Raw genomic sequence first — 27,062 nt, forward strand, 5'->3', positions numbered from 1 at the left:
GCAGAAGAATCAAATGTTTCATGGCATATGTTATTTTTTTTTTAGTTTTTTAGATCTGGAGACCCTTTAACTTACATTTTGTTATTTTTAACAAATTTTTTAATTATTTATTACGTATATTTATGTATTTGATTTATGGCTGTATATTTTGCTAAGGAAATTTTAATAATAAACTATAATAGCCTTTGATTCAAATAATACAAGTTTTTTTTAAAACTTATTTCTTCTTTAGTTCAAAAAAATTCTCATACAAAGATATACTTTTAGTAGTTTTGCTGTAATTAATGAAATTTTGGAGGTTTTTTGGCGCAACTTGATTTTCGTCATGACTTTTTATCTCTGCTTTAAAACAGCAAAATGATTTCAGACAATATTTCCACTGTTGCAATAGTTTTTATTAAAGCATCTACTTGTAGTATCTAGTTCTTCTATTGAAGAGTTTACAAACTAAATTAAAAGTATGTGTGTTCTACTAGTTTGGCTTCATAATTCGAATCAAATGACACAGTTCACTCTTTGCAATATTTAAAATTTTAGTATAAAATGACTGAAAATGAATCTCAGTTTGTCACGCCTGTTGCTAATAAAACTGTTTCTGCCTTGAAAAGAACCTCGTTGCAAGCTTTTGGGGACTCTCCCCTTATAATTCCACCTTCTCCTTTTATGAAGAAACTCGGTTGTGGTACTTTTGTTACTGTATATAGGTTAGCAGTTGTTCATTTTATATTGTGTCTACATTAAAATTTATATGTTTGGCATAAAGTTAAAAAGCTGATAATAAAGGTTTGGAAGTTTGAAAGTCAAATCAAATGCAAAAGGTTATCAGTAAAGCTCAAGGTCATTCTTGAAAACTTTTTTAATTTTTTCTATCTTATGTACATTTTTATATGCTCAGTTGTTAACTTTTGTTGTTTTTTCCCTAATTTTCTTTAGCAACGGAAATTTTTTTTTTTCCTCCTATTCATAAAAATATTCTGGTGAGTTAGGGTTTGAATTTTTCATAACTTTGATAAAATAAAAAGTAAATATCTATTTTTAGATACAAACGGCAAAATGTATCAGGTGACATTTTTTCACCTTGGGCCATGAAGAAAGCTAAGTATGGCCATGCACGACGCTCTATTATACAGCGACTAACGACAGAAGCAGAAATATTGCGCACACTAAACCATCCAAACATTGTAGCTTTTAAAAAATTTTCTCAGACAAGTCAAGGTGCTAATATTTTATTTAAGTTGACTTAAATCTTATGAATGAGTTTTTTTTGCTGCTGCAAGATTTAAGGAGCAAGCTTAGTTTGTATCCTTCTAGAAAAACTGTAAACTAGATATTTACCAAAGTAAAGCATTAATTTGAGAAATTTGATGCAGTGGCTAGCTTATGAAAACTGTTTAAAGCAGTTGCAACAAGAATAATATTTGTTCTTCAGCTGATGCGGCTGATTTTTTAGTTCTAAAAATATTTAATTCTTTGATTCGTTAAGCTTTAATAATTTAACTTTTATTAATTATGGGTTGAAAAACAAAAAATTATTATATTATTGAAGGTGATGTATGTCTTTCAATGGAAGATTGCGGGAAAGGATTAGACGATGTTATTATGAAAACGCAGGAAAATGATGAAATTTTTCCGTCTTCAGTGATAGTGAAAGTTTCCTGGTCACTTGCTCAAGCCTTAGATTATCTCCATAATGGTAAGAAACTCTTGCATGGAGACTTGAAAAGTGGAAATGTGCTTATTAAAGATAACTTTAAGCAAGTGAAGCTCTGTGATTTTGGAGTTTCAATTTTTCTAAAAGATGATTTGAGTGGTCCACGAAATGAGAATGCTTCATATATAGGTTCAGAACCTTGGAACAGTCGTGAAGTTACTGAACATGGCATCATTACAGACAAAGCAGATATATTTGCCTATGGTTTAGTGATATGGGAAATGCTAGCTCTCGATATACCTCACGTATCGCTTATGTCAAAGTCAGGTAAAAAACTTTAACTGTTCGTTAAATCTTTTGTATTTGCGTTTATCTTAGATAATCAGTCAATATTTTTTCTTTAAGGTACAGAAGACTTGGATGAAAGTTTTTCTGATACTTCAAACAGTTTCTCGATACCTCAAGCATATTACGATGCCTTGGGAACAAGACCCCCATTGCCAGAATATAATTATGATAAATCATACGACTCTGTTATAGGTATGCATGTTTATATTCCACAATTCACTGCGATAAGATTTGATGATGTCATCAAATGAGTAGAGAATGTTATAGAATTTTTTTTTTTTTGTTGAAATTTCCTTTAATACAAGTATTTTAGCCATTAAATGATTATTGTTTGGAAAGTTCTTTTTGGTTATAAAAAGTGACTTAATCAAGTACTTAACCATTTAGTTAAAAAAAACTCGAAAAGTTGACTTAACAAAATTTAGCTTGTAAATGGCTAAAATAATGATGTTGGTAAGTGTAGTGGCCGCCTGCTTTTAGGAGTTTCTTTAAGGTGTGCTATTTTGTCTCGAAACGTGGCCAGGGGGATATCCCGGAATGAATTAACTAAGTGAGCGAATACCTACAATCTGTGAACACTGAACTGGGTAAGGTCGCTCTACTTTAACAGTTTTTCGTAACCTCGAATATATGATGAAAGTTGCTACCCTTGATAATTATCAGAAAGTTCTGCAAACAAACAGTAATGAAAGCTACTCATACAGAATGAAGAGGAAACACGAACGAAAGTTCCAATTTGACGAATTAAAGGAAAAAAACAAGCCGAATTCAATGGCAGAGAAAGATTCAGGGTTGCAATGTCATTATCGGCAGATTGATACCAGAGTCCTGACTCTACTTACGAGAAATTCGGTAAGAAGTTAACGTCTCATAAAGCTACAAATTGTGAAATAGACACCCGTGACAGAGTGCGAAACCCGATAGCCTTCTATCCTATAAATTTGGAGTATATATTCGAACCTGGGCACTCAATTATTTTCCGCTGATGCTACAAAGTCTTCTTATTTCTTACAAGTGGAAAAGAAATACCGTCGTTGTAACAAACGCATCCTGGAAAACGGCGTCTTGGGTATTTACCCAAGAGTGAGAAATAACACAGTGATTGCTGCGTACACCAGGGTCAAACTATTCAACAAAAGGATCGTTTTCAGTTCTAATGAAAGCAAATACATACTCTTAACCACAAAATTAACGCACCACTTATAAATTCCAACTTATTTTGAGAACTATTATGTATTTCTCGGATTTATCAATTACAAAGATGATAATAATGTTTATTGTTTTATTGTTTTTTCCGCGTGTGGGAAGATATCCCTCAAGAAACGATTAGATTTCTAATTGAAAGTATGCCACGGCGCTGTCAGGCTGTAATAACATCAAGAGGTCGTAACACTAGTTATTGATAAGTCAAAAATGTTTCAATTTAAGCTGTATTAGTGTGCATAACAATAGTAATGATTTTACTTTGCTTTGTTAAACGAACCATATTTTTGGTTTTAGTTTTTTTTTTATCATCCTCAAAGTAAATTTTAATATTATAATCAAAAAGGTTCTGTTTATGTGCTCTATTCTTAACATGTTTGTCAAAATATATGATAATATTGACAATTAAAATAAATGGAAATGTATAAGTGGTGCGTTAATTTTGCGGTTAAGTGTATTTAAGATCTGCCCCAGAATGAAACAGGCACAAACTCTGTTTTACATAGAGTCAAAAGTAATGAAGTCTGTGGACTATAGTAAGGTTATCTGTTCGTCAAAAAGTTCGTTACATGACAATTTAATCTTGTAATCGCGTGTAAATATAAGTTATCCCTAAAAAATATAGCTCTTGAGTCGAAAAAATAAAAAGTTGCACTTTTATTTTGCTAAGAAGAGGCCCGACTCTATTAACTGATTAGAGGCCCTGGGTCTCTGTCCGGGCTTAGTTAATGCAACTTATTAATATGACACGATTTATCCTCTAGCAATACTTAAAACTTACTATTTGAGAAGAATATATATATATATGTATATATTATCATTTTTTTATTTTAGCGACTTTCATTTGCTGCACAAATGAAAATTACAAAGAACGACCCACTGCAAAGTGCCTAGTGGACAGTATTTCTTTGCCAACCGATAGCTTTGGTTTATAAACTAGTTCGGCAGCCTGATGAATGACTGGCTTAATCAACTTTATTTTGAAAGAGCCAGTCATTGAGTAAAGATCTAGTTATAAACACGTTTGTGTGTTTATTCTTATATCTCTAACGATGCTGTTATTAGCCTGTATATCTTTTAGACAGAACTCAAGAAAATTCATGCGAGCACCTAAAGAATTCCTTGATTCTCAAAGCATCAAATGACGAAAACTAGAAAGACATGTTTACCATGCAGATTCTCGTGTAAAATTATAAATCAAGCCTTTTTACTCGTTGAAAATTTTATTTGAATGACATTTTTTTTTGAGTAAAAAAATAAGCATCTCCTACTTTAACATATTTAAAGAAGTTTTTATCATAAAATATTTTTTTTCTAGTTATGGTCTTTTATGTAATGCGTTTTTTTGTTTATATTTAAGATAAAAAAATTTAATAGATTTTACTGTTTTTAATCAGATGACCACATTCTTTGTGAGCGAGCGAACTCCTGGTTCACTCTTTTGATAATAGATGTTACATCAGCGTTACTTGGTCTATAAACTATCGACTTAAAGTTTGTATCATTTTTAATACATTGTTCTTCCTGTTGAGAAAATTTTAAGCGATTAACTTCCCCTAGAGTTATTTCTTCCCACTGCCTTACCTCTTGAAACCATTGGTTTGGTATTGAAACTCCTTCATTTTTTAGCGATAAAGCTTGATCTTGAACTTGACGAATCAGATTTTCCACAGTTTCGTTGCTTTCGATGTAACCTGAGTCTTGTAGACTATCTTGAAGTTCTAAACCTCGGCAGAATCTTGAGTCTTCTTGTCTCAATTGATTGGATAAAGGAGGCGAAAGCGCGCTCTCGCCTGCATGACAGAAACTTTCGGAGAGAAGACTTTGGCTAAGTTTCTTCTGCATCCAGCCTCCTATTTTAACATTTACTCGATGTTGCAGACTTTCAATGTGTCTTTTTTTACGGTACTGACTCTCTTTTAAACCGCTATTATCGGCTTGCCCATTTTCGGCTGAATACATGAAGCAACCTAAATTGCAAGAGCCACGTGTTGATGCATACGTGCTTTCCGCGACTGATATTGTATCTTTGGAGTTACTAATTTTATTATTTAGGAATAGTTTGTTGAATTTTTCGGAGAGGTTTAAAAGTATCTGCCAAGTTTCTTGATTGGCTGTCTGTTTTTCGAGTTCCAGTTTTAGTGATCGCCTGATGAACTCTGTTATCTGCAGTTGGCATTCGAGCTCCTCTTGTGCTTTATCTAACTTTGACTCATTATGCTTTAATCTTAAACTAATATCACGGAGTTCATTTTTAAGTCTTGATATTGTGTTTTCATACATAATTTCCTTCCAGAGAGAATCGTGTGGCGGTATAGATTCGATCTTTTCGGTTTTAATTTTGAGTTCTGGTTGTTCCTCTTTTCCTATGGGAACTACATCCATTTTATTAAAGCAATCTTGAATTACTGCAGAATCTTTTTCTGATTCCTCAAGAGGCTTAGTAACTTCTGATTGATTTATTGCATCTGTGTTGCTTTTTTCGAGTATATTTCCGTCAGAATTATTTGATATTTCTGTCTGGTAATTAATCTCGTTTTTACTCTTAATAATCGCAAACTCTTCGCATTCTTTTTTCAGTTTTGCAATCTCTTCTTTTAGTAAACCTATTTCTTCTTCTTTAACACTTAATTGTAAAGCTAAGAGTTCCAACTTTTGTCGTTTTTCAAAGAGTTCTGACTTACTTAAATCATATTCGACCATTATTTCTCCTATTTCTGTTTGGTATTTCTTTGTCAGGCTTTCTATTTGCATGGTTCGTTCGCTAATTACTTCTTGAAGTTGAGCTCGCAAAGTTTTTTCTGATTCTGATAGCGCTTCAAACTTTCGTAAGCTGTTGCATAGTTCTCCTTGAAGTTTATCGTACTCAATTTTACGTCCGTTTAACTCGTTGTTTAACTCTTGAAAAGTTGATTCTTGCATTTCGATTTTCAATTTAAGTTCGCTTATTTCGCCAGCATAGTGATCTTTCTGCAAGCGCAATTCGGAATCAACTTCCGCGAATTTTTTCTTTTCGCATTCCAGTTCTTTTTTCAATCCGTCAATTATTCCTTCTTCCGCTACCGTACTTTTTAAAGATTCCGAAATAGTTTTAGTTTTTGGTTTCGGTTTTAATGCAACTTCTATCGACGGTTTTCTCAAAGTTAGCTCTTTTCCTTTTGTTACTGTTTGTATCTCCTTTTGATCCGAGTTTTTTTTTAACAGTTTTTCTTTACTTACATCTGTTTTTTTTACTATTTTCTTTAAAGGAATTTCGTTTTTCTTTAAAGACTGTGAACGGGTTACTTTTTGGCAGTTATCTGCTTCCTTTTGTCGTGCTAAATCGACAGCCTGGTTTTTTTCTTCTGCAATCAATTTTGCTTTCTCAACTTCTATGCCAACTTCTTTTTTTACCTCGGTTACGTGAGTCTTCGTCGTGCTCTCTTTTTCGCTTTTTAATTGGTGTATTTCACGAGACTTTTCTGTGATTTCAACGATAAGCTTTTCATTTAGTGCGTTGGTTTCCGTAATTTTGTCGTCGTTTTGTTTTATGACGTTAGTTAGATTATTTACAATTAACTCTAAGCAGCATATTCTTTCTCTCGAACAAACCAAATCCTTGTTTAAAGCATTGATGTTATTTTCTCTGTCGGTCAGGTTTTGTTGAAGTTTGGTTATTTCAGTGTCTCTTTTGCATTTCTCAGTCTCTAATTCAGTTATCAGTTTTACCATATCTTTTATATTGAGGAGGTCTTCAGTGTTTTCGTTTTTGGAAATAATTTCTTCGCACTTCATCTTTAGTTCTAATAACAGTTTTTTATTGTGGGTCTCGATCCCTTTTCTTTCCTCTTCGTTCTCTCTTATTTTTGCATCGTACATTTTACACAGCTTTTCTATGTCTTCTCTACTTTCAGCAGTTAATTGATAAATAGTTTCCTCGTTCGTCAAGCATTCTGCGCGAGGTTCATGGATCTTCAAGTTTTCTGCGAGAGATATTTCAATCGTATTAGAGTTCATGTTAAAAAGAAGAATCGCATTCTATTTAAAGACGATTGGCTTAAAGCGAAAAACAAATCCGATCAGACACTCGATTTATATCCAGATTTCAGTGCGTAATCTTCTCATAAGTTAATGTTTAATTTACTCAAACAAAACCAAGTTACAATTTTTTTTAACGCGAGTAATTTCGAAAGCAAAACAAATGTTCGTTAAAAATTAATTTTTGGAAATAAAATTGATGAAACGATCAACATAGGTTTATTTACTTGTGCGAATACTAAAATTGGAAAATGCAAGCCTTCAATCAATGGGGGGCGTCACGATCCTTTTTAAAAAAGCAAAATTTTTTTTTTTTTTTTAAAATCCTTTAATAATTTCAAACATGTGGGATTTCCATTTAATTTCAAATTTACACATTTAAATGCTTCTATAAATGTTTTAAATCTCTTAACATTCAATTTAGAGATTAAACGTTCACTAAAGTAGTAAGACACGATTAAGGATTAAATGTTTCGTGGTTGAATAAGATGGGGTTAGAGTGAAATGTTTCATAGTTAATAAAACGCGATTACAGAACCATTGTTTCGTGATTGAATAAGATGCGATTAAGGAATGCCGTTTTGTAATTTAAGGAGACGCGATTAGCGATTATTTACGATGGGATAACACAATAACAAAGTATTGACAATAATATTTCGATTCTACCATTTTTAGTGATTCAATGGTGGAGTGACGATCATCTCTAATAGTTATTGGGTAGAATGCATCTTATCAAGGTTTGTATTTAGCATTAAAAAAGTCAACAAAAAATCTCTAGGAAAGTGTTACATTATGAATCAAAAACAGAAAAAAGTAATCTAGTTTTCTTTTTTTTTTTAGACAAAAACACCGTTGAACGGTGAAGACTAAGAATCTGCGTCTCGTTATTTTTTTTATTCGAGACGAGACGAGACAATAATATCCGGGACACAATTTTTAAATTCCGAAAGAAAATTTATAGTCCCGGTTTTTAATTTTATTCCGGGACAGTTTATTCGTCAATTTTTTCCGGGACATTTCTCGTCTCGTTATGCTTGTCCCGGTTCATTTCGAGAAAACGATCCGAGACGCAGACCCTCAGCGAAGACAACTTCGCCGTTACGTAGGCAACCGTTTTATTGTTTAAAAAGTAAATGCCTTAAATAAAACTTTTTTCTTTTATCATTATTATCATTTTTTAATTATATTTTAATATTTTAATGATTTTTTGTACACGTTTTTATAACAAAAAACCTTGTTGAGTTGTCAATTTCAAACAATGTGATTTCTAAAAAAGCGAACGACATTTTTTTTTTTATTAAACGTTTAACACCACGATTTTCATCGACATCAATTCATTTTGAAACTTCAAAAATTTGTAACAAATCAGAGATCAGTTCAATTCAAGACTTCTCTATCGCAGGTTATAAAATGAAATGTGTTTGTGTTGCGAACCCACTTATCACTATAATAACTAGAACGCGAGTAAAGAGAATATTTTAAAATTATTCTAATTATAGGAATGAATGGAGCCGCAAACAGAAAAACGTGTAGACTTTTTTATTATCACTATTAAAAGAGGAGAGAGAAAAAAAGAGAAAAATAAGAAAAAAAATTATTGAGTCTGAAGCAAGCGAACTTTTTAGAACATAACACTTTTCATTTTGTACTTTGTGGAGTTATGTTATAAGTTTATATATTACGAGTTTTTATTATGTTGTGAATATATATTAAACTACATTTATATTTCATGTGAAGTTTTTTCAAACACATCATTTTAGCAATTACATCATTTTAGCAATTACATCATTTTAGCAATTACATCATTTTAGCAATTACATCATTTTAGCAATTACATCATTTTAGCAATACACAAAACTTGAAAGTTTTCCAAAAAATCATTCAAAGCAAAAAAAAAGCCGCTCATTTTTAAACCAAGTTTACAGAATTTCATTTCTTCCAGGTATCCAACGAAGCAGTCATTTGAGATCTCGAGATTTTCATCCATGATCAAATACTTTCAGATTTTGTAGGAGGTAGTGTGAAAGTATCATTAATCTTATGTGATTCTGGTTTTCAAATCAGATACTTAGACGCTTGAAATATTGTCCTAGAACCTCGAACAAATGGTGGCATGTTAATTGCATTTCAAAATTTTGTTGCAGTAACGAAATTTAGAAATAGAATTTATTTTATACGCAAATTTAAAAAAATTTAGTTTTAATCTTTTGTCGCTGGTTTCAATAATCAAATCAAAGAAGCAAAAAATATTTCTCTGTACAACAGCTTTTTTATTTTATCTTTTTTATTTTATCTTTTTAGTTGTTAATTTATTCCTTGAAGTTGACGCATAATTATTTTGATGATGTAACTCATATGTGACACATGTAATTATACAAATACAGTCAATTTTAGAGTATCCTAGGGTTCAAGCAAGGGTATCCTAGCTTGAAGCACCCTCCCGAACACCCTAAAAATAGATTTTATGTTTAAGAATCTGCTCTTAAAGCCATTCCGTCATTTCTACCTAAATTGATTCGGTTTATTTCATTCTTAACCAGTATAAACTTGGTGTGTACAAGGGTTTACATTAAGGGTATAATTTTTAGCCTAATGTATTCCCTTGTACACAATTAAAAACTCAAACCTGGGGTTTTTTAAGGTTTCTGTGGTTTTTTTAGTTTTTAAACTCAATAGTATTGTTTATATTTTGATGCATGAAAAAATGTTAGAAATTTACACAACAGCTGTTAAAATAATGGATAAAAACGGAGTTGTTATTCGCTTGCAACGCCAAAAAATTACAAAAATGATTTCTCAAATCACAACTATTTTTCAAAATCATGAATTTGATCTAATATTGAAACATCGGTTTCAAACATTCATCGGAGAAAGCATTTTAGTTGCATAGTGCTAGATGAAATTCACATGCTTCTCACGTGTTGACGTGTACTCACTTGCTACACTTACTCTTACGGTGTTCATTTACAACATGGGCCAACATTTCAACCAAAGTTTTTAAGATGGTGTGCTGCCTGCTTTCCATCTAGGTTCTCTACTTTACATTGGGTTAATGGTCCGTTAGTAGCTGATGTTCCCCGTTCTAAAGTTATTACAGAAAGAACATTAAAGATTATTAAGACCTGCAAATCAAACCCTGCAAGTTGTAAAAGTGACTAACAGCTGTATTTAAAATTTCTAAATACAAATAAAATATCATAAAAAGCTTATCTGATTCATTATCTGCACCAGCTTCCAAAAAGCCATAACTGCTGAGTGCAGATATCCATACCGGATCACTTAGAGAATCAGTACGTCAGGATTTTGTACAACTTGACAAAACAAAGTCTATTTTCGTTTCTATCGTAAAGTTCCTAATCATTTAACCTGGCTTTCAGATTAAAATAAAAATCGTAATCCTAACGTGTATCTGGTAATTTTATTTAATTTTTGTGTATACACAATTTACATGCACATATATGTGCATGTAAATATATGAATACACATGTCTTGTTTATTTTACCTTTAGACTTTATCTCATAAAATTTTGATTTGTGCGTGTTGCAGTTTAAGATTTGAAAAATTCTATTTTTTAAAACTCGTTCTGTAATTTACCATCGTATTTCAGGTCAAACTTTAAATACCTTTGCATCATTTTATTTCCAGTTGTTTTTAGTTTTTAAATTTTTAGTTTGTAAATTCTCTTCACTCGTCGTGTTTTCTTTCTTTTTATGATGTTCGATTTCTAGAAGAAAACAGACGTTAGATTTATGTTTTCTGGACCCTTTTTATGTTTTTATGTTTTCTGGACCCTTTTTATGTTTTTATGTTTTCTGGACCCTTTTTATGTTTTTATGTTTTCTGGACCCTTTTTATGTTTTTATGTTTTCTGGACCCTTTTTATGTTTTTATGTTTTCTGGACCCTTTTTAATTCTAAGAAACAGATTAAGTGTTTTTTGCAGTGATTTTTTAAATTTATAAGAACTAATTTTTCTTCTTCGACCTCCCGGTACAAAAAGTTCCAAATTTCAAAAGGCAAAGTTTTTTATGAATCTAAAAAAAGTGCTAAAAGAAACCTAAAGAATTTCAAATGTCTGAAAAAATTCTATAGCATTTCTAAAGAACCTTTTGCTCTGAGGAATATTAGAAAAATAGTAAACAGATTCCTCAATCTCTACGATTTTACCAATTTAAAAAAAAATATTGAGTTGACATCATTCAAATGTTTGCCTTCAAAAAGAAATTTATCAAAAGCATCATGACGAACCGATTGGTTTTTTTTCAACAAAAGAAAAACTCATTCGTCAAGATAAAAAATAAATAATTTCTTATCTAACAATTCATTATTCTTCCAACAAACAGCAGTAGGGTTCACAGTTGCAACAATTCTTTTCTGTGCATCACCGGTCTTTAAGTAGCGCATTGTATCATAATCTTTCTGGATCAGATAAAGATTTTCTCTGATTAATAAATTCTTTTAAAACAAACGACAAGTCCTAGACAATAGCTCTTCAAACATGCTAGGCGACATGCAAAAATAGGGAAAAAAAGATCGTGGTCACAAATCTTCAAAACAAGAAGATTATTAGCATAATCTTCTTCATAGGCGTTCGGTTTTGCCGTTAATAAAGAATAATTACAAATAAAATAAAAACTTCTATGACAGTCTTTTGAAATAAATTTAATTTTCTGAAATTTGTCAAAATAAAACTATTTATGAGTTTAAAACATAGCTTTTGTGTGACAAGTTTATATTCATGCAAAATTTGTTATTTTTGAAAGTAAAGCTTTACGGATTTATTTATTTGGAACAGAAAACTTTGTAAATATAGTAACTAAATATGATTTCCTTCCCAAAAGCAGATAAATTTATTGCTGCCATTTTGTTATTGATGGTGAAAAGCAAGCAAATGTTTCGTTTGTCAAAATCCAAAGTGCGTCTCCCCGTGACGAAAAAAATAGTTTCACGCGAAATTTTTTCGCGAGAAACGTATATATAAATGTTCTTTTTAATTATAAAGTACGGGGGAAAAAAATAGAAAGTGTTTGAATATTGAAATTTATAAAAGTAATGCAATTTACAAAAAGATATCTTAAAACTATTTGTAAATTTTCTAACATAAATCAACGAGATAAGAGTCTTTTAAAATAACAAATCGACTTTATGATTCGTTTTCCAGTTGAATCAGTAAGGAAAAAAAATTTGCAAGAAAAAAGTGGAAAGGAATTTTAAGATTTGCAGGAAATTCTGCTCTTGAGCTACTGTGCATTAACAACAACTTCTAAAAACAACAAAGCTTTTAAAATTATTTGCTTTAATCAGATCATATAGAAAAAAAACAAACGCTTTTATCCTGCCTATTGTAATAACAAAAACGAGTCATAGTTCACAACTTAAAATTTAATGACGCGAGAGAAAAAATAAACCATTAGGAAATATTTTCATCTTTGGGTTTTTACGAGTTGAAAAAACTTCGTAGCAGCTTGCGCTGGACAGTTTCTTAACGTTTTTTCAACATCAATCAAAAGATTGACTTCCGACGGATCGCTTCCTAAGAAGTAGCTCAGGAAGGATTTTTGCGAATATTTAAGGAACTGCGAATTACTAAACATCAAGTTTATTTGTTTTTTTTCTCATAAAAGAAAAACTGTATAACAAAAGAAATGATCTTTTTCATTCAATTCCTCTTTTATAAAACTCACTTAATTCCAAAGTGTCAAAGTATTCGGTAAAATATTCATTCAAATAGAGGAGCCAGTCACGCTTTAAAAAAACGATTGTTTTAAACCGCCAAAATACTTACGCATCCATCTTTTTTTACCGATAACCGGTTGAGGTTGACGCAAATTTAAACGATTAACAAGTGGCGCTGTGTAAATATAACAATATACTTTGACTGAGCTAATAACCAATCACTGAAACTTAGAAATTATTTGAAGAAATACCATTTCATACCTGATTTACTCTTAAACTGTATTGCTACATTTTTCATGGAAGACAATATTGGTTGTTAATTTAGGTATTATTAGCCATTCATTTTATTATAACTTTCTAAATTATTCCAGCGATGAAAATGTACGCCGTACGCAAGAAATTAAAATCGAACAAATATTATTTATAGCATTCACATGATTTCTTTGTAAAAATCTTACATTAAAATTTCACCGTAAAATTCTTTTTGCTGGAATGATAATAAATCAAAAACAGATGTTTCCAAGCGACGAAATTAAAAGAAAAAATAGAAAAAGTTCGGCGTTTCATTTTTTTTTGCGTTAACGAGAAATAACGAGTACACTTTAAGCTTCTATCGGTTTTAAGAGAAATCGAATTTTCTAAAGTTTATTATTAAATCAGAATTCTTTAAAGCGTTTGAGCAGTAAAGGTGTTTGTTGCGATAAATTTTTATATGCGCGCATAAACTTGAATTGCACTTTTGAAAAATAAGTTTAACAAATTTAATAGAATTGCACTATTGCGCAATATCTAAAAAGCTTGAATCAAAGTAATAGAAGGTATGAGGTATCGAAAATTTCTGAAAGGAATTTTATAACTATTTTTTTTTTATCGAAATATGTAAATTAATAAAAAATTCTATGTATTTTAAAAGATTCATATATAAATTAATGTAAATTCTATGTATTTTAAAAGACTCAGAAGTTTTTTCATTTTTTGCTGCTGTGCGTTATTAAAGGAAACCGGAACGGTGATGCTTCAAATAAAAAAAACTATATTTTATTTAAAACCTTCGCAAGATTAAATTGTGTTTTTTATTCCACGTTTTAGATATCAATTATTGTGTTTTTTTGTTTGTTTTGTTTTATTATTATTACTTTTTTGTTTTAAGTACAAGTCCTAGGATTACTAATTATAAAAAAATTACAAAAAAAATTTTATATAAAACTTCAGAGCATTTTTAATCTGTTTTGACGCCACAAGATAAAAAAGCAAAGTATTTGATGCAGTTACAACTTGAAGTTTGATTCGATAAAAAATATAGAAAAAATGATAAAATTTTTATTGCTGATATTAATTTTAAAATGATTCTATTTTCACGTGCATTTATCTTAACTATGTCATTATTTTCGTATGATTTACGCTGTTTTACTAATGACTGCACTGAATGGAATATAAAGTTTAAATTCAGATAACCATCCATTATCTTCAATTAAGGCATTAAGATCGATTAAATAGATACGGATATGATGAAGTATTCCGATGCTGCGTGATTCTTGAGAGGCAACAAATACATGGCTTGACAAAAGTTTCAAAAATAACACATGATGATCATAGCTTAAATAGACGTCTAAGATTAGATTAAGAGGATGGAGTGGAACTCTGAATGCGTGGAGATTAAAACATGCTCAGTGGAAAAAGCCCTAGTTCCTTTAATTGCTCAGGTAAAATATAAAATAACACATACGTTTTTTACACACAGCAACAGCTTTAAATAAATTTAAACAGATGTAAAACCTTAAGTTGTATATTTGACTAAAGTACTCGATAATGATTTTTACTGCACACGTAAAGGCTTTTCAACTATTTCCGAAAAATTATCCACGCGGTATTTTAAACACCCGCCTCCTCGAATCACAGTCCAGGTAACTTGCAAACAATCTTACGGTAATAACTGAATTTTTTTTTATATTAAGTATGTATATATATATATATATATATATATATATATATATATATATATATATATATATATATATATATATATATATATATATATATATATATATATATATATATATATATATATATATATATATATATATATATGGTATTATACTTTATGTAGGTTAGCATCATTGTAAACAGCAGCATTAAGAAAGTAATAGATCATAGTTCTCGACTCATTCTTGATAGTGCTTTACCAAACTTAGAGTTATCTGTGTGCAAGTTCTCTGATATTGGCCATGAAATCGGAAACTCTGACATTGACATTAGAGGTATGAATGCTTCATATTTTTTTAGTATTAATGAATATTTTCTGTAACCTACAATTTTTTATTGTCACCCAAAATCGAAAAAACTGACACATCACATAATTTTTTAAAATCTTTATAAAATTTAGTCTTTTATGGGATTAAAAGTTTATAAAGCTAAGTTTTTTTTCTCATGTTTCTCTGAACTATTTCTTCTCTAAATATTTTTGGAATTGGATCATGAAAAGAAGGTACTCTTTAGACTTTCAGACATTTTAAACTGGTTGAAATTTAAAAAAGATTTTTTATATATCTAGAAAATATAGTGTACAATGCTAGCCACACAAAGTAAATATAGTATCAGGTGGTAGCTAAGCAAAGTATATGACTTGCTCTTATAAGACAAAAATCTGTCTCCAGTTTGCATATTATTTCTAGTTCATTGAGCAAGCTGTTACCTAATCACCTTTTTCATCTTTATTTTATACCTCATTCATAAAGTTTTTTTTTAAAGACATTTATATTTGTTGTTTTTGGAATTTATTTTATAATTAGATGAAATGCTGGAAGCTTGTGATATTGCAAGTCGAGCTTGTAATAAATTTGTTACAGAACTAATTAACAATGGAAATTTTGACAAAGCAATATTAACTGAGTCATCTCGAGTTTTACTAAGTTCAATCACAAGAATTCTTTTATTAGCAGACAGAATTTCTGTCAAACGTTTAGTTACCTCTGTTGAAAAGGTATATATTTTTAAATATTTGAAAGAATGCTTGCATTATTTATCTGTTTTTCTATTACATAATCCCCTTCCTTCACCTATTTTTTTTTTATTTTTTTTTATTTTTATCTTTTTTTATGTTTTTACTCCATATTTGTAAGCTCTTTAAAAAATCTAGATGTATTTGCCACTGAGGTAAAAATAATAAAAAGATATAAGGTGTTAGTATAATAGTTGAAGATATGAAAATTTACCTGAATTACGCTATATTTTTACTTATGACCTGTTTTTCCTAAAAACTTATAAAAGTCTTTATTTCAAATTTTGATTTATAAAAATCAAAGTTGTATATATATTATTTGTAAATTTAATGGTTTTACCAAAGCAGTTTATAAAAGTTGATTATCATTTTCCATATGTTCAGCATGGAAGTTATACAAAACAAATATAACAAGAATGCTTGTAATGTACTTTTGTTTACATTTTTGCTTTCAGAAGCAGGTTATAATGAAGATTTTAAAACAATTGTTTTCTTTAAAGAGACTTATTTAAATATACTGCTAATGAACTGCTAATCTTTTGCAAACATAACCCTTCTTGGTATCACTAGATAAGAACTTGCTAAGTATCTTCTATGCATTTAGTTAAGCTTCAAAAAGCAATGTGATATACTTAAAAGCAGCATAACACCAAAATATCAGAAAGTCTATCAACAATTTCAAAGAAATCTTAGCCAAAAGTATAGTTTTTAAAATTACTACTAAGAATGAAGATAAAATCAAGTAGAGATTTAAGAGAGAATTGAGAGGGAGAGAGAAAGAGAGAGAGAGAGAGTTAGTAAAAAAAGTGAAATGAGTCTTTTTACCCTGAATCTGTTTGTTCTTTTCTGGCTGTCTCACTCTGCTAAACCAACCTAAACCTTTAATAAGTGATAGTTGCATCATCAGTTGTAATAAGTGATAGTTACATCAGATAATAGTTTAATTATCCAATAACAAGTAATTTTAATGGCTTAGAAAAAATGCTATTTTAAAACTAAACCTTAAATAATATTTCCCTCATTTCCTGTTAAACCTTACTTAGATGGTACTTATTATTCCTTTCTTAATTTATACTTATTATTCCTCACTTTATTGATATTAGTTATGTTAAAACCAACTTACTCTTGTTCTCTCTTGTTCTATTTTATGAAATGACTGATCTAAAGCTCTTTTATTTCTAGGTTGAAAAACGGTTGATTGAGTTGGAAAATGTCACCAATTTTACAGAATTTGTTTATGCATTTAGTCAATTTGGTGGAGATATGGTGGAACTTGCAAATGTATCTGGTGAAAGGCAGAATGTTGGTGTCTTTATTTTGTCACTTTTTCTTTATGGCATTTATCTAATTTCTATAAATGATGCTTTATAATTTTATTTCTATGGCATCAGGATTTAAAAGATGATCTTCAAAGAGCAGAAGTTTGTGCTTCAAGGGCAACTTTAGAGAAATCAACAATGATGTTACTAACTACCTGCAAGGTACTATATATGCTATGATCAAAGTGCATTAAAGTAGAAAACACATAAGTATAAGTTATGAAATAGTGTCTAGCTAAAAATAGAAAGAATGGTGATCACAATCATGGCTTTTACTTAATTTTTATAGACATGTTTGCGGCATCCAGATTCTGAGCTTGCAATAGGAAATCGAAAATCTGTCTATAAAAACATGCGACAGTCTATGGATATTTTGAAATTGATTGTTAAAGATAATGCTACTCCAGATTCAAATTTTAGTCATGGAATTGCATTAGATTTTCTTGAAGCCATGGTAAATCTATTTTTGTTGAACTATTCAAACTTACTAAATATTTAAATATATATATATATATATATATATATATATATATATATATATATATATATATATATATATATATATATATATATATATATATGTATATATATATATATATATATATATATATTTACAGAGCCTGATAGAAAAAGTTTCTTCTGATACTAGCAACTCGCAGTTGGTAGAATTACTTTTAGAGGCTTTAGACAACATTACCATTGATATGGAAAATGTAATTAATGTTGAACAAATTGATCCTTCTAAAAAGTTGAATATGAAAAATTACATAAACAAAACAAAAGAGTTGGATAAACTCTTACGAGGATGTTTCAAGGGAAAAAAAGAAAGTGTGAGTTATAATTTTTTATTAACACTTTTTATTTATGAATTTTCATAAAAAAATAATCATTTAAGAAATTATAAATTGTTTCAGATATCCAATAATGCAAAACATCATGTAAGTGATATCTTGTCTGACATCCTAAAGATTCTTCAAGATTTGAGGCTTGAGGTAAAAAACATTATCAGAATTACTTTGTTTTGTTTCTGAAATTTTTGATTTTGAATTATTATCATCATTTTTTTTTTTTGCATTAAATTGTAATTAGTATTATTCTAAAATTTTTAGCTGACAATTGCCGCAAAAGAACAAGTGATGAAATTGTCAAAAATATCTGAGTTTAGAATTTCACTGCGACAACTTAAAATAGCTGCATTGGCCGAAAATATTCCGAGCTTAGATGCTGAAGTAAAAATATTGGATGCAGAATTTCAAAAGCTGCAAGAGGTTTACTTTACATTGATCTTATGTTGTGACATTTTCATACCAATTATTAGTTTTATCACTAAATATTCTATATAATTACTTAAGTTAAATATTTGAATTAGCATTTTAAATTATTTCCATTTTTATTGACTTAAAAATAGAAGGATATCTATGATTCTTCAAATCATGAAACTGAAATCTTATTCAAGGTTTCAAACGAACTTTTATTCAGATATCGAATCTTGTCAAGAACATTTGTTCTAGTAGGCCATGCATTTTAACAGCGTCAAGACTTGAAGAAAACCTTGTGAATTTACTGCCACAGGTTGGTTTAGTTTATCTAATTTATTACAGATACAGCTACTAACGGCTATTTTGTGAACACTTTTCTGTGTTAAAATTTCTAATCAGCACAGTTTTTCTCATTAAAAGGAATTTCAACTTTGGCAAAATTATTTAAAAGTTTATGAAACTAATGAAGCAGAGCAGAAAAATATGACCTTGTTAAACTTTTTTTTATAATAACTAATTTGTAATAAAAATATGGCGATATAAAGAAGGTTTATGGCGATATAAAGAAGGTTTATGGCGATATAAAGAAGGTTTATGGCGATATAAAGAAGGTTTATGGCGATATAAAGAAGGTTTATGGCGATATAAAGAAGGTTTATGGCGATATAAAGAAGGTTTATGGCGATATAAAGAAGGTTTATGGCGATATAAAGAAGGTTTATGGCGATATAAAGAAGGTTTATGGCGATATAAAGAAGGTTTATGGTGATATAAAGAAGGTTTATGGCGATATAAAGAAGGTTTATGGCGATATAAAGAAGGTTTATGGCGATATAAAGAAGGTTTATGGTGATATAAAAGACTTTTTTATGTTTCGTTTTTGTTGCAGTTGCAGTGTTGTCAAATCAAAATTAAATTCATTTAAATACTCAAAATTTCAACTTGAAACCTCAGTTATCATGGACCCTTTGAAGTTTTACCTTGAAAATTTTTTTTGTTGCTGCTGTTCATTTGAAAGTAATTGAAATGACTTTCATATTTTTCACTGTTTTATCGATTTAAATCTCATTTTAGATGCGTGACGCTGCAAAAATGTTAGCCGCTCATCCGCTAAGTAAAATTACACAAGAAAACCTGGAGGTATTCATCGATGTATTTGAGACACAGGTGGAAGAACTGTGCAACCTTCTACGAAATATTACCGATTGCATCGATGACAGTACGAGTTTGATTTTTTATACTTGATTTTATATAAAAAATACTTGATAATAACAAAAATCTTTTAATATAATTTATTAGTTTTTTTTATATAATATATTTACTTTTAATATAATGCATGTAGTTCATCCTTAACTTTTTTTCCACCTTTAAGATTCTTGTGAGAGATCTGCTTCACGGCCGGCACCAGCAGAGGTTTTTATGTGATTTATCTGTGCCAATTATTTGAACGTTTTTGTATGTTCCGCTTTGTCCTAATGGACGGAAAACCTTTGTAAAATCAAAAAGTTTAGTGTTGGTTGTAAATTTTTGTTATGTAATTATTTGTAAGTAAAGTTATTTATGAAAATCTATTGTATCCTGCATGCATGTTATTTATAAGACGTGAATCTGTTCTCTCGTATCTGTGTAACGCAGTTTTTTTATTGTATTTGCGTAGTTGACTACCGATAAAAAAGCACTTTTTCAAATTTGATGATACCCTGCCAGTTTATGTGAATTTACTTTACAGAAGTTTTCACAACAAATCTTTATCAATTGATGCTATCGCTTGCTACCTCCAAATGCGAAAGTAATAAGAGATTGCGCAATTATTTACAAATTCGATTGATTTCAAAGAAAATATTTGAAAAAATTTGTTTTAAAAGCGTGTTTATTGCTTCTCAACACTTTTCGTTACGTAAAAGACAATTTACTTTCAACAAACATTGTATGAAGTTAGGTTATTTAGATTTAGTACTCATACTAGTAATAGTATAATAACTATCGCAAAAAACTTTTTAGAAAATATCGTATAAACTGCTTATCAAAAATCTAATTAGTGGCATATTTCTTATTCATGTTCCTCACGGTTCCCTTCATAATATGATCGAGGGTGTCTTTTTCTACAATTTCATGTCCGTCACTGCTTGCGTTAGGGGGGTTTAATCTTTTACGGTTCTATTTTGTAAACGAGAATTTCGTAAAAGGTTTTGATTGGTGTCACTCTTTACTAAATCACGAGAGCTTTTTTCTTACGGCAGATTAATAGCAGTTTCATATTTTGAAGGCATATCTAAATTAGATGCCTTGCGTGTCTTTCTTCCGTCACGGGTTCTTATTGCCGAGTTTTCAATTTCTAATTCGATGGCATCACTTTGATTTCAAAAAAAGTTAACTAACGTCCAGAGGCGGATCGGCCCATAGGGACACCGGAACTTTTCCCGGTGGGCCGGTTGTCCAACATGTTTTTTGGGCTAAACTACACAAAAATATTGCTGAATAGTAAAACGTAAAGATAAATGACTCAGTGATTTAATTAAATCTATTGTTTAATTGTATATCTCATGAGAGGTAGAAGATAGATGTATTTACTTATAAATAGGCCATAAATATACACAAAAATGTCTTTAAACTATAGATATCAAATTTCAATATCCTTGTAGCTAAAATGTAAAAATAATAATATACCAATATGTAACAATAAAAGTAAAAAAATTAATTTAATTTTCACATGATGCACCTATTGCATAAATAAAATGGAGAATGTCACTGATTGCCTGTCATAATTATATAAATGTGCTATGTGAACTATATAATTATATAATTGTTGTTTGATGCAATAAATGTTTTGTTGTTGAATATTCTTTTCTTGTAGAATTTGTTAAAACTTGTGATTGAAAATAAATAAAACATCAGTTTTAAATCTAATTGTTGCCAAATTTTTAATTCACTATATTATCGAAATAAAAAGTCAGAAAAAAAAAATCAGAAAAATGGTCCCCGGGTCACCTTGTGTTCCCCATCCGCCCCTTACAATATCTATTATTTTTTAAAACTCCTTTACAAGGTCAGTTACACGTTTGACTTCTACTTTTAGTTCTAGTGCTGTATTTGGAGAAGCTGTTTCAAGATTTACTTCACTCAAACTCGCGTCGTATGTATGTATGTATGTATGTTTGTATGTATGTATGTATGTATGTATGTATGTATGTATGTATGTATGTATGTATGTATGTATGTATGTATGTATGTATGTATGTATGTATGTATGTATGTATGTATGTATGTATGTATGTATGTATGTATGTATGTATGTATGTATGTATGTATGTATGTATGTATGTATGTATGTATGTATGTATGTATGTATGTATGTATGTATGTATGTATGTATGTATGTATGTATGTATGTATGTATGTATGTATGTATGTATGTATGTATGTATGTATGTATGTATGTATGTATGTATGTATGTATGTATGTATGTATGTATGTATGTATGTATGTATGTATGTATGTATGTATGTATGTATGTATGTATGTATGTATGTATGTATGTATGTATGTATGTATGTATGTATGTATGTATGTATGTATGTATGTATGTATGTATGTATGTATGTATGTATGGTCTGATGCTTGAGAAGGATTCTTCTTTTTAAAGTATAATTGCAAAACTGCGTTCAAACTGTGTTTCCTATTGATTATTTTTACAGTAACCTCACCCGATACAACATTTGTTCTCTTAAAAATCAGTTGGTAATACTTCAAAATGGAGGATTAGTTCTAAACAAAATCAAACTACTTATATATTTTCGAGTAATTTCTCGAAAGAAAATGTGTATATATATATATATATATATATATATATATACATACAAATAAAATATGATTAAAAAATAATATAAATAAATAAACTGTAACAAAAATAAAATATAGTAAATACTCGAAAGCAACAATAAATAAAAATTAGTATATAAGATATAAAAGATAGTGAATAAGCTAAGTAATTGATAAGTAAAATGTATTTTACAAAAATTAAAATAATTAATATAGTATAAATATAATAAATATACAATTATATAAATAGATAAATGATATATATTATAAAAGATGCATATAAACCTAAATATATTATATATTATAAATAGAAAACAAAGAAATGAAATGTAATAAATATTAAGTAAAAGTAAAAAATATTTAAATGTGGAGATGAGGTCTACACGAAATTAATTATAACCTTTTTCAGCGTGTCGCCTAAAACTGAATATCTATACTTTCGAGTAAGCACTCAAAAATAATAATAAATAAAATATAATATAAATATAAAATATAATAAAATTAATAAAGAATAAATAATATGTAACAAATATAATAAATATATAATATATAATGAAATATCTATTATGCCATTTATATAATATATATGACATAAATAGATATAATATATAATTAATACCACATAAATAAATATAACATACAGTCAGCAATAACTTATCACCAATACAAATTTTTTCATGTAAATTTTAACCAAGTTTAAATTTTTTAACTTTTCTTTCAAAAAATGTTTTGGAAAGCAAAAATATTTTTCCACACATGGTTCACATGGTAATGGCCAGTCGATTGCTTTAGCGCTGGTGCGTGATGTTGTTTCTGATAGTAATAAAGCATCATCTGCTTCTTTTTCGTGGTTGAGCTTTTTTTTATTGTCAATGCTGGTGTTAACATAAAATGAACTCTGAATTCTTTCAGAATAGTTATTCACATCAACTGAGTCTTTCCTTATATCTTCTCCATTCGACAAATAAGATTTAACTTGGTTGAATGGTCCATGTTTACAAAATATCTAAATATGGAGGTTATTGTAAGATGAAAAAAAAAACGCGAGAAAAAAAAAAAAATTGGTCTCTCGATTTAATTTCTAAAAGGAACATGAAAAAAAAAAAAAAATTTAGCTGCAGAAAAATTCATTAAAAAAACTGAACATTTTAAGAAAAAAAATTTACTTTTTGATTTAAATTTTTTTTATTGAAAATCCTATTTGCAACAAAAAAAAATTATAATACAAGGTTGTATCTTACAACCAAATCGCTCCGATTTACAAGATATTTGAATTACATTTAACATAAAAAAATATTTAAAAACCATAGAGTAGCTGAGCGTCAGGAATAAATAACGGAAAAAACTATTTTCTCATGTTTTGCAAATGTTGACTGTGCATGCTTAGAATAAAGTTCCAAAAAGTGAAACTGTCGTGACCTATTATGAAAAAATCGCTTTCAAAATTCTAACATCAGAAAAATGACGAATGTAAAGTTTTGAAGACAAGAAAAAGAAAAAAAGAAAAGTTGTTTCGTATTTTTCTAAAAGATTATTTTATCACTTTAGAACAATTCGATACAACCAACCAATAAGGCAGTAATCAAACAAAAATCAAACAAAAGAAAGTGAAGAGGAGAAGAAGATAAAATGTATTTTTCATTGTTGAAATTACTCCATATCTATAATAACTGGCAAGACGATACGTTGTCAATGTGTTTTATAGTCTGGGTAAGATTGGATAATAACATCTCTTTTTCTCACCTCTTTAAACAACTCGTGAAGTCTAACGGTAAGGTTACCTTACCTTAAGTAAGCATACTTCTTGAAAATCAATGTCATAGCACTTGAGTATTCACTCTCCAAGTATTTGATACCAAAAAAATTATTATTTTCATTAAATATTAAGCACCTCTTAAAAATTTAATTTTTAGGACAAGCATTTATCAAGACATTAACCCTTCCCCAGCCTCTAAGAGTAATTATAATAAAATAGAAGATTACTTAAAGTGAGAAGAACTTAAAGGTTTGAAGATCAAAAAATAAAAAATTACGAATCTCAAATAGTTACTTTAATCAAATTTTTTATTTATTTCTGGAAAAAGTGAGATTTCTGCAAGAAACTTATGATCTTGTTGTTTTTTAGTTTATTTTGTTAGGAAACAAAAGTGTAATTGAATGTTGGAGTTCAACTCCTCTAAATTTAAAAAAGGTTGGTAAAACCCCCCTAAAATGTATTTATTAGATGTTAGTTCTGTTTGTTAAACAGGTCTAAAATTGAAAACAATTATTATATATATATATGAAAATTGTTATAACTGTTATTTAAATCTACCGTACAGAATTAACCGCCCCTTTTCTTTGCAGAATTGTTCGAACATACAAAAATAAAGAGTCTGGAGGAAAGAAGTCCTAGAAGATTAAAAAAGCAATGGTAAATGCCAATAACTTTGCTGTAAGAAAGCAGAGGTTTGCAAACCAAACATCTTTGAATTTAAAGTGCAATAAGAATGTTCTTTTCTGTGGAATCCGAGGTGAAATAACGGTTAAATCTCATTCATCAGGGAAAACAACTTTAACGCTAAACCATAAAAAATAACTGACACACTGTCCTAAAAAAGAAGTTGTCTTAGCAAGAAAAGTTGCTGCTAAAGTGTCACAGAATATTGGTAGTTCAGGCCGTTAGCAAATTACTAAAAACTGTGCATGCTCCACTAGTGGACAGGTGCTGTCAACATATATGATATACTCGGGAAACAGTTTGTAAATAGAGTGGGTAAAACGTGGCCCTTTTGGGATTCCTATGCTCCTAGCGAGCTAAATAAAATTCCCTCAGCTTTTGGAACTATTTAAAATAAATTTTCTGGAGAAAATAAATTATCTTGCAAGCACTACACAAGTTTTCATATCTGATGGCCATGCCTCACTTATTAGCTTCACTCTTATCGAGTTGGACGAAAAGTACAGCCATTCTCCTTCGTCTGTTATCTCATCTTACACGTCTTCTTTAACTTCTTGAAAGATTAGTTTTCCGGAATCAAAGTACGCAAAAACACACATCTTCAAACCTTTGAGGAACCATGATTTATAATTTAATATGAAGTTAACAACTTTTTTCTAAATTTTGAAAAACTCAAAATTTCATACAAAAAGAAGTTGGAAAAGAGGTGGCTGCAGGTGAATTCCACTATTATCTTGTTAATTATATTTGCATCTAAAATTTCCATTACATAAGAAAATCTTAGAAAGTAGAAAGTTGGTATTTGGATCTTAACAAATGCTTAGCGACTGAAAAAGAATATTTTCACACTTGACTTTTTTTGAGTCAAGTCAACAAAATAACATTCCCTTTTCCATGAAACTGCTATTAATTATGAATTTTACGAGACATAAAGGTACTTATGATAATTACAAGCAGTTATAAATAGTTATAAGTAGCTTTAGTATTTGTAAATTATACTGGGTACACCGGCTAAATAAAAATTATACAGGTAATGGGCAAATAAATCAGTGACAGTGAAGTTGTTACACATGTCTAAAAATCATTTACCAACTTTAACTTTATTTGTTGCAGCTCGTAGATAGTAATATTTGTATATATTATTGTAATATTTAATACTTCATTCATGATATTGCATAATTGTAATAAAATGCTTAATTGGAGTTAATTACATGCCTCCTTAAACCTTATCTAGTGGATCTTACCGATATATTCAAGACGTACTTCTTTTCACTGAAATTAAGTATTTCAGATAAAGATTATATTCAAAATAAAAATAAGATTTTGAGAAAGTGAAATATAAAATACCTTTTACTGTCGAATAAAACGTGAGATGTATGCGCATTCGAACTATCTAGTAATAAAAGTTATTTTATTACTCGATGAAGTGTTTTGGAAGCCGTTACTTTAACCTTATATGCGCCAGAGGGAAAACTTATCGAACTTCTCAGCTTTTAAGCATTACTTTATCGTAACTTTGTAAATGAAAAGTCTTTTTGAGCAATTACCTGTAATAGTGTTAAGGTGAGTTTCCACTCATCCGTTTTAACTACGGGAAAGGGAAAGGGATGGGAAAATTAAACACGTGAGCATGCGCAGTTTTTGATTTAAATTTGAAAACTAATCACTGCGCATGCTCCCGTAGTAAACATAATGAAATTGAAAACTATAAATGAGAAACCAATAGTTATTTACTCATTAAGAAACGACAACTAATAGACGTCATCGACTAGACACAAAGAAATTAGTCGAAAAAAAAAAATTTAAACACCCATGTTTAACGTTTGAAGGGGTGGGTTGGGTTTGGGAAAGAAAACTTTTCATGAGGTACAACAAAAACAATAAAAAGCAAACCAAAGTACACACATAACAAAAATACATACCATCTCGAGTAACCCCGATAGCCTGATGCACCAAACTTTTCGAACCTCTGACACCCCATTATAAAAATTGTTATGAAAGATTAAAAATCGTAAAATGATTTTAGTTAACAGGAATATTTAAAATTCCTCTTTACATTTCTTTATTAAATTTCTTCTCAATTCTTTCAATAAATTTAATCTTAAGATTTGTACTTTAAATTTCTACTTTTAAATTTCTTCTATGATTTTCAAGTAAAAGTAAACTTTGGTAAGTTTTTTTTTAAAAGTTCTCTGCTCAATCAAATTTCTCAATCGTTTAACGTTTTTCTAAAAAATTCTTCTTTAAAATTTTGCTGTTTGATATCTTGTTTAAATTTCTTAATAGAAGTTCCTCTTTATTTTTTTTTATCAAATGTTCTACATAAAGTTTT

General features: G+C 29.3%; 3 protein-coding genes and 2 long non-coding RNA genes across 9 annotated transcripts; 3 read left to right on the forward strand and 2 right to left on the reverse strand.

The window, feature by feature from the left end:
- Window positions 1-230: 230 nt before the first annotated feature.
- Window positions 231-4,580, forward strand: LOC145195607 (lymphokine-activated killer T-cell-originated protein kinase-like). 4 transcript variants are annotated; one of them, XM_090098231.1, is made up of 6 exons: window positions 313-458; window positions 538-704; window positions 1,040-1,215; window positions 1,547-1,978; window positions 2,057-2,191; window positions 4,037-4,580. In XM_090098231.1, the coding sequence occupies exons 2-6, from the start codon at window positions 544-546 to the stop codon at window positions 4,135-4,137; spliced, it is 1,005 nt and encodes a 334-aa protein (XP_089954357.1). In that variant the 5' UTR covers window positions 313-458; window positions 538-543; the 3' UTR covers window positions 4,138-4,580. The 4 variants fall into 4 exon arrangements, with proteins under 4 accessions (XP_089954360.1, XP_089954361.1, XP_089954359.1 ...); XM_090098234.1 differs by having other exon boundaries at window positions 231-837; XM_090098235.1 differs by having other exon boundaries at window positions 231-837; window positions 2,063-2,191.
- Window positions 4,407-7,321, reverse strand: LOC145196374 (uncharacterized). Its single transcript, XM_080073579.2, has one exon. The coding sequence runs from the start codon at window positions 7,196-7,198 to the stop codon at window positions 4,592-4,594; it is 2,607 nt and encodes an 868-aa protein (XP_079929705.2). The 5' UTR covers window positions 7,199-7,321; the 3' UTR covers window positions 4,407-4,591.
- Window positions 7,322-7,643: 322 nt separating this feature from the next.
- LOC149883497 (uncharacterized) lies at window positions 7,644-9,651 on the forward strand. The gene is made up of 3 exons (XR_016455762.1): window positions 7,644-7,956; window positions 8,060-8,348; window positions 9,162-9,651. It is a non-coding gene; the product is annotated as an uncharacterized LOC149883497 (long non-coding RNA).
- A 322-nt stretch (window positions 9,652-9,973) lies between these two features.
- LOC145185352 (uncharacterized) lies at window positions 9,974-13,353 on the reverse strand. The gene is made up of 3 exons (XR_016455763.1): window positions 13,156-13,353; window positions 10,843-10,943; window positions 9,974-10,301 (listed from the first exon to the last, which is right to left on the reverse strand). It is a non-coding gene; the product is annotated as an uncharacterized LOC145185352 (long non-coding RNA).
- Window positions 13,017-20,100, forward strand: LOC145185850 (alpha-catulin-like). 2 transcript variants are annotated; one of them, XM_090098238.1, is made up of 13 exons: window positions 13,017-13,219; window positions 14,371-14,597; window positions 15,002-15,152; window positions 15,684-15,874; window positions 17,075-17,194; window positions 17,284-17,373; window positions 17,501-17,665; window positions 17,829-18,041; window positions 18,126-18,203; window positions 18,321-18,479; window positions 18,691-18,783; window positions 19,545-19,689; window positions 19,843-20,100. In XM_090098238.1, the coding sequence occupies exons 2-13, from the start codon at window positions 14,523-14,525 to the stop codon at window positions 19,893-19,895; spliced, it is 1,533 nt and encodes a 510-aa protein (XP_089954364.1). In that variant the 5' UTR covers window positions 13,017-13,219; window positions 14,371-14,522; the 3' UTR covers window positions 19,896-20,100. The 2 variants fall into 2 exon arrangements, with proteins under 2 accessions (XP_089954364.1, XP_089954365.1); XM_090098239.1 differs by lacking the exons at window positions 13,017-13,219; window positions 14,371-14,597 and adding an exon at window positions 14,604-14,820.
- The last annotated feature ends 6,962 nt before the right edge of the window (window positions 20,101-27,062 follow it).

The sequence above is a fragment of the Hydra viridissima genome, unplaced genomic scaffold (assembly GCF_058129835.1).
Source record: "Hydra viridissima isolate aposymbiotic clone 2 unplaced genomic scaffold, HvirCarnegie_v1 scaffold_9, whole genome shotgun sequence".
Lineage (NCBI taxonomy): Eukaryota > Metazoa > Cnidaria > Hydrozoa > Anthoathecata > Hydridae > Hydra > Hydra viridissima.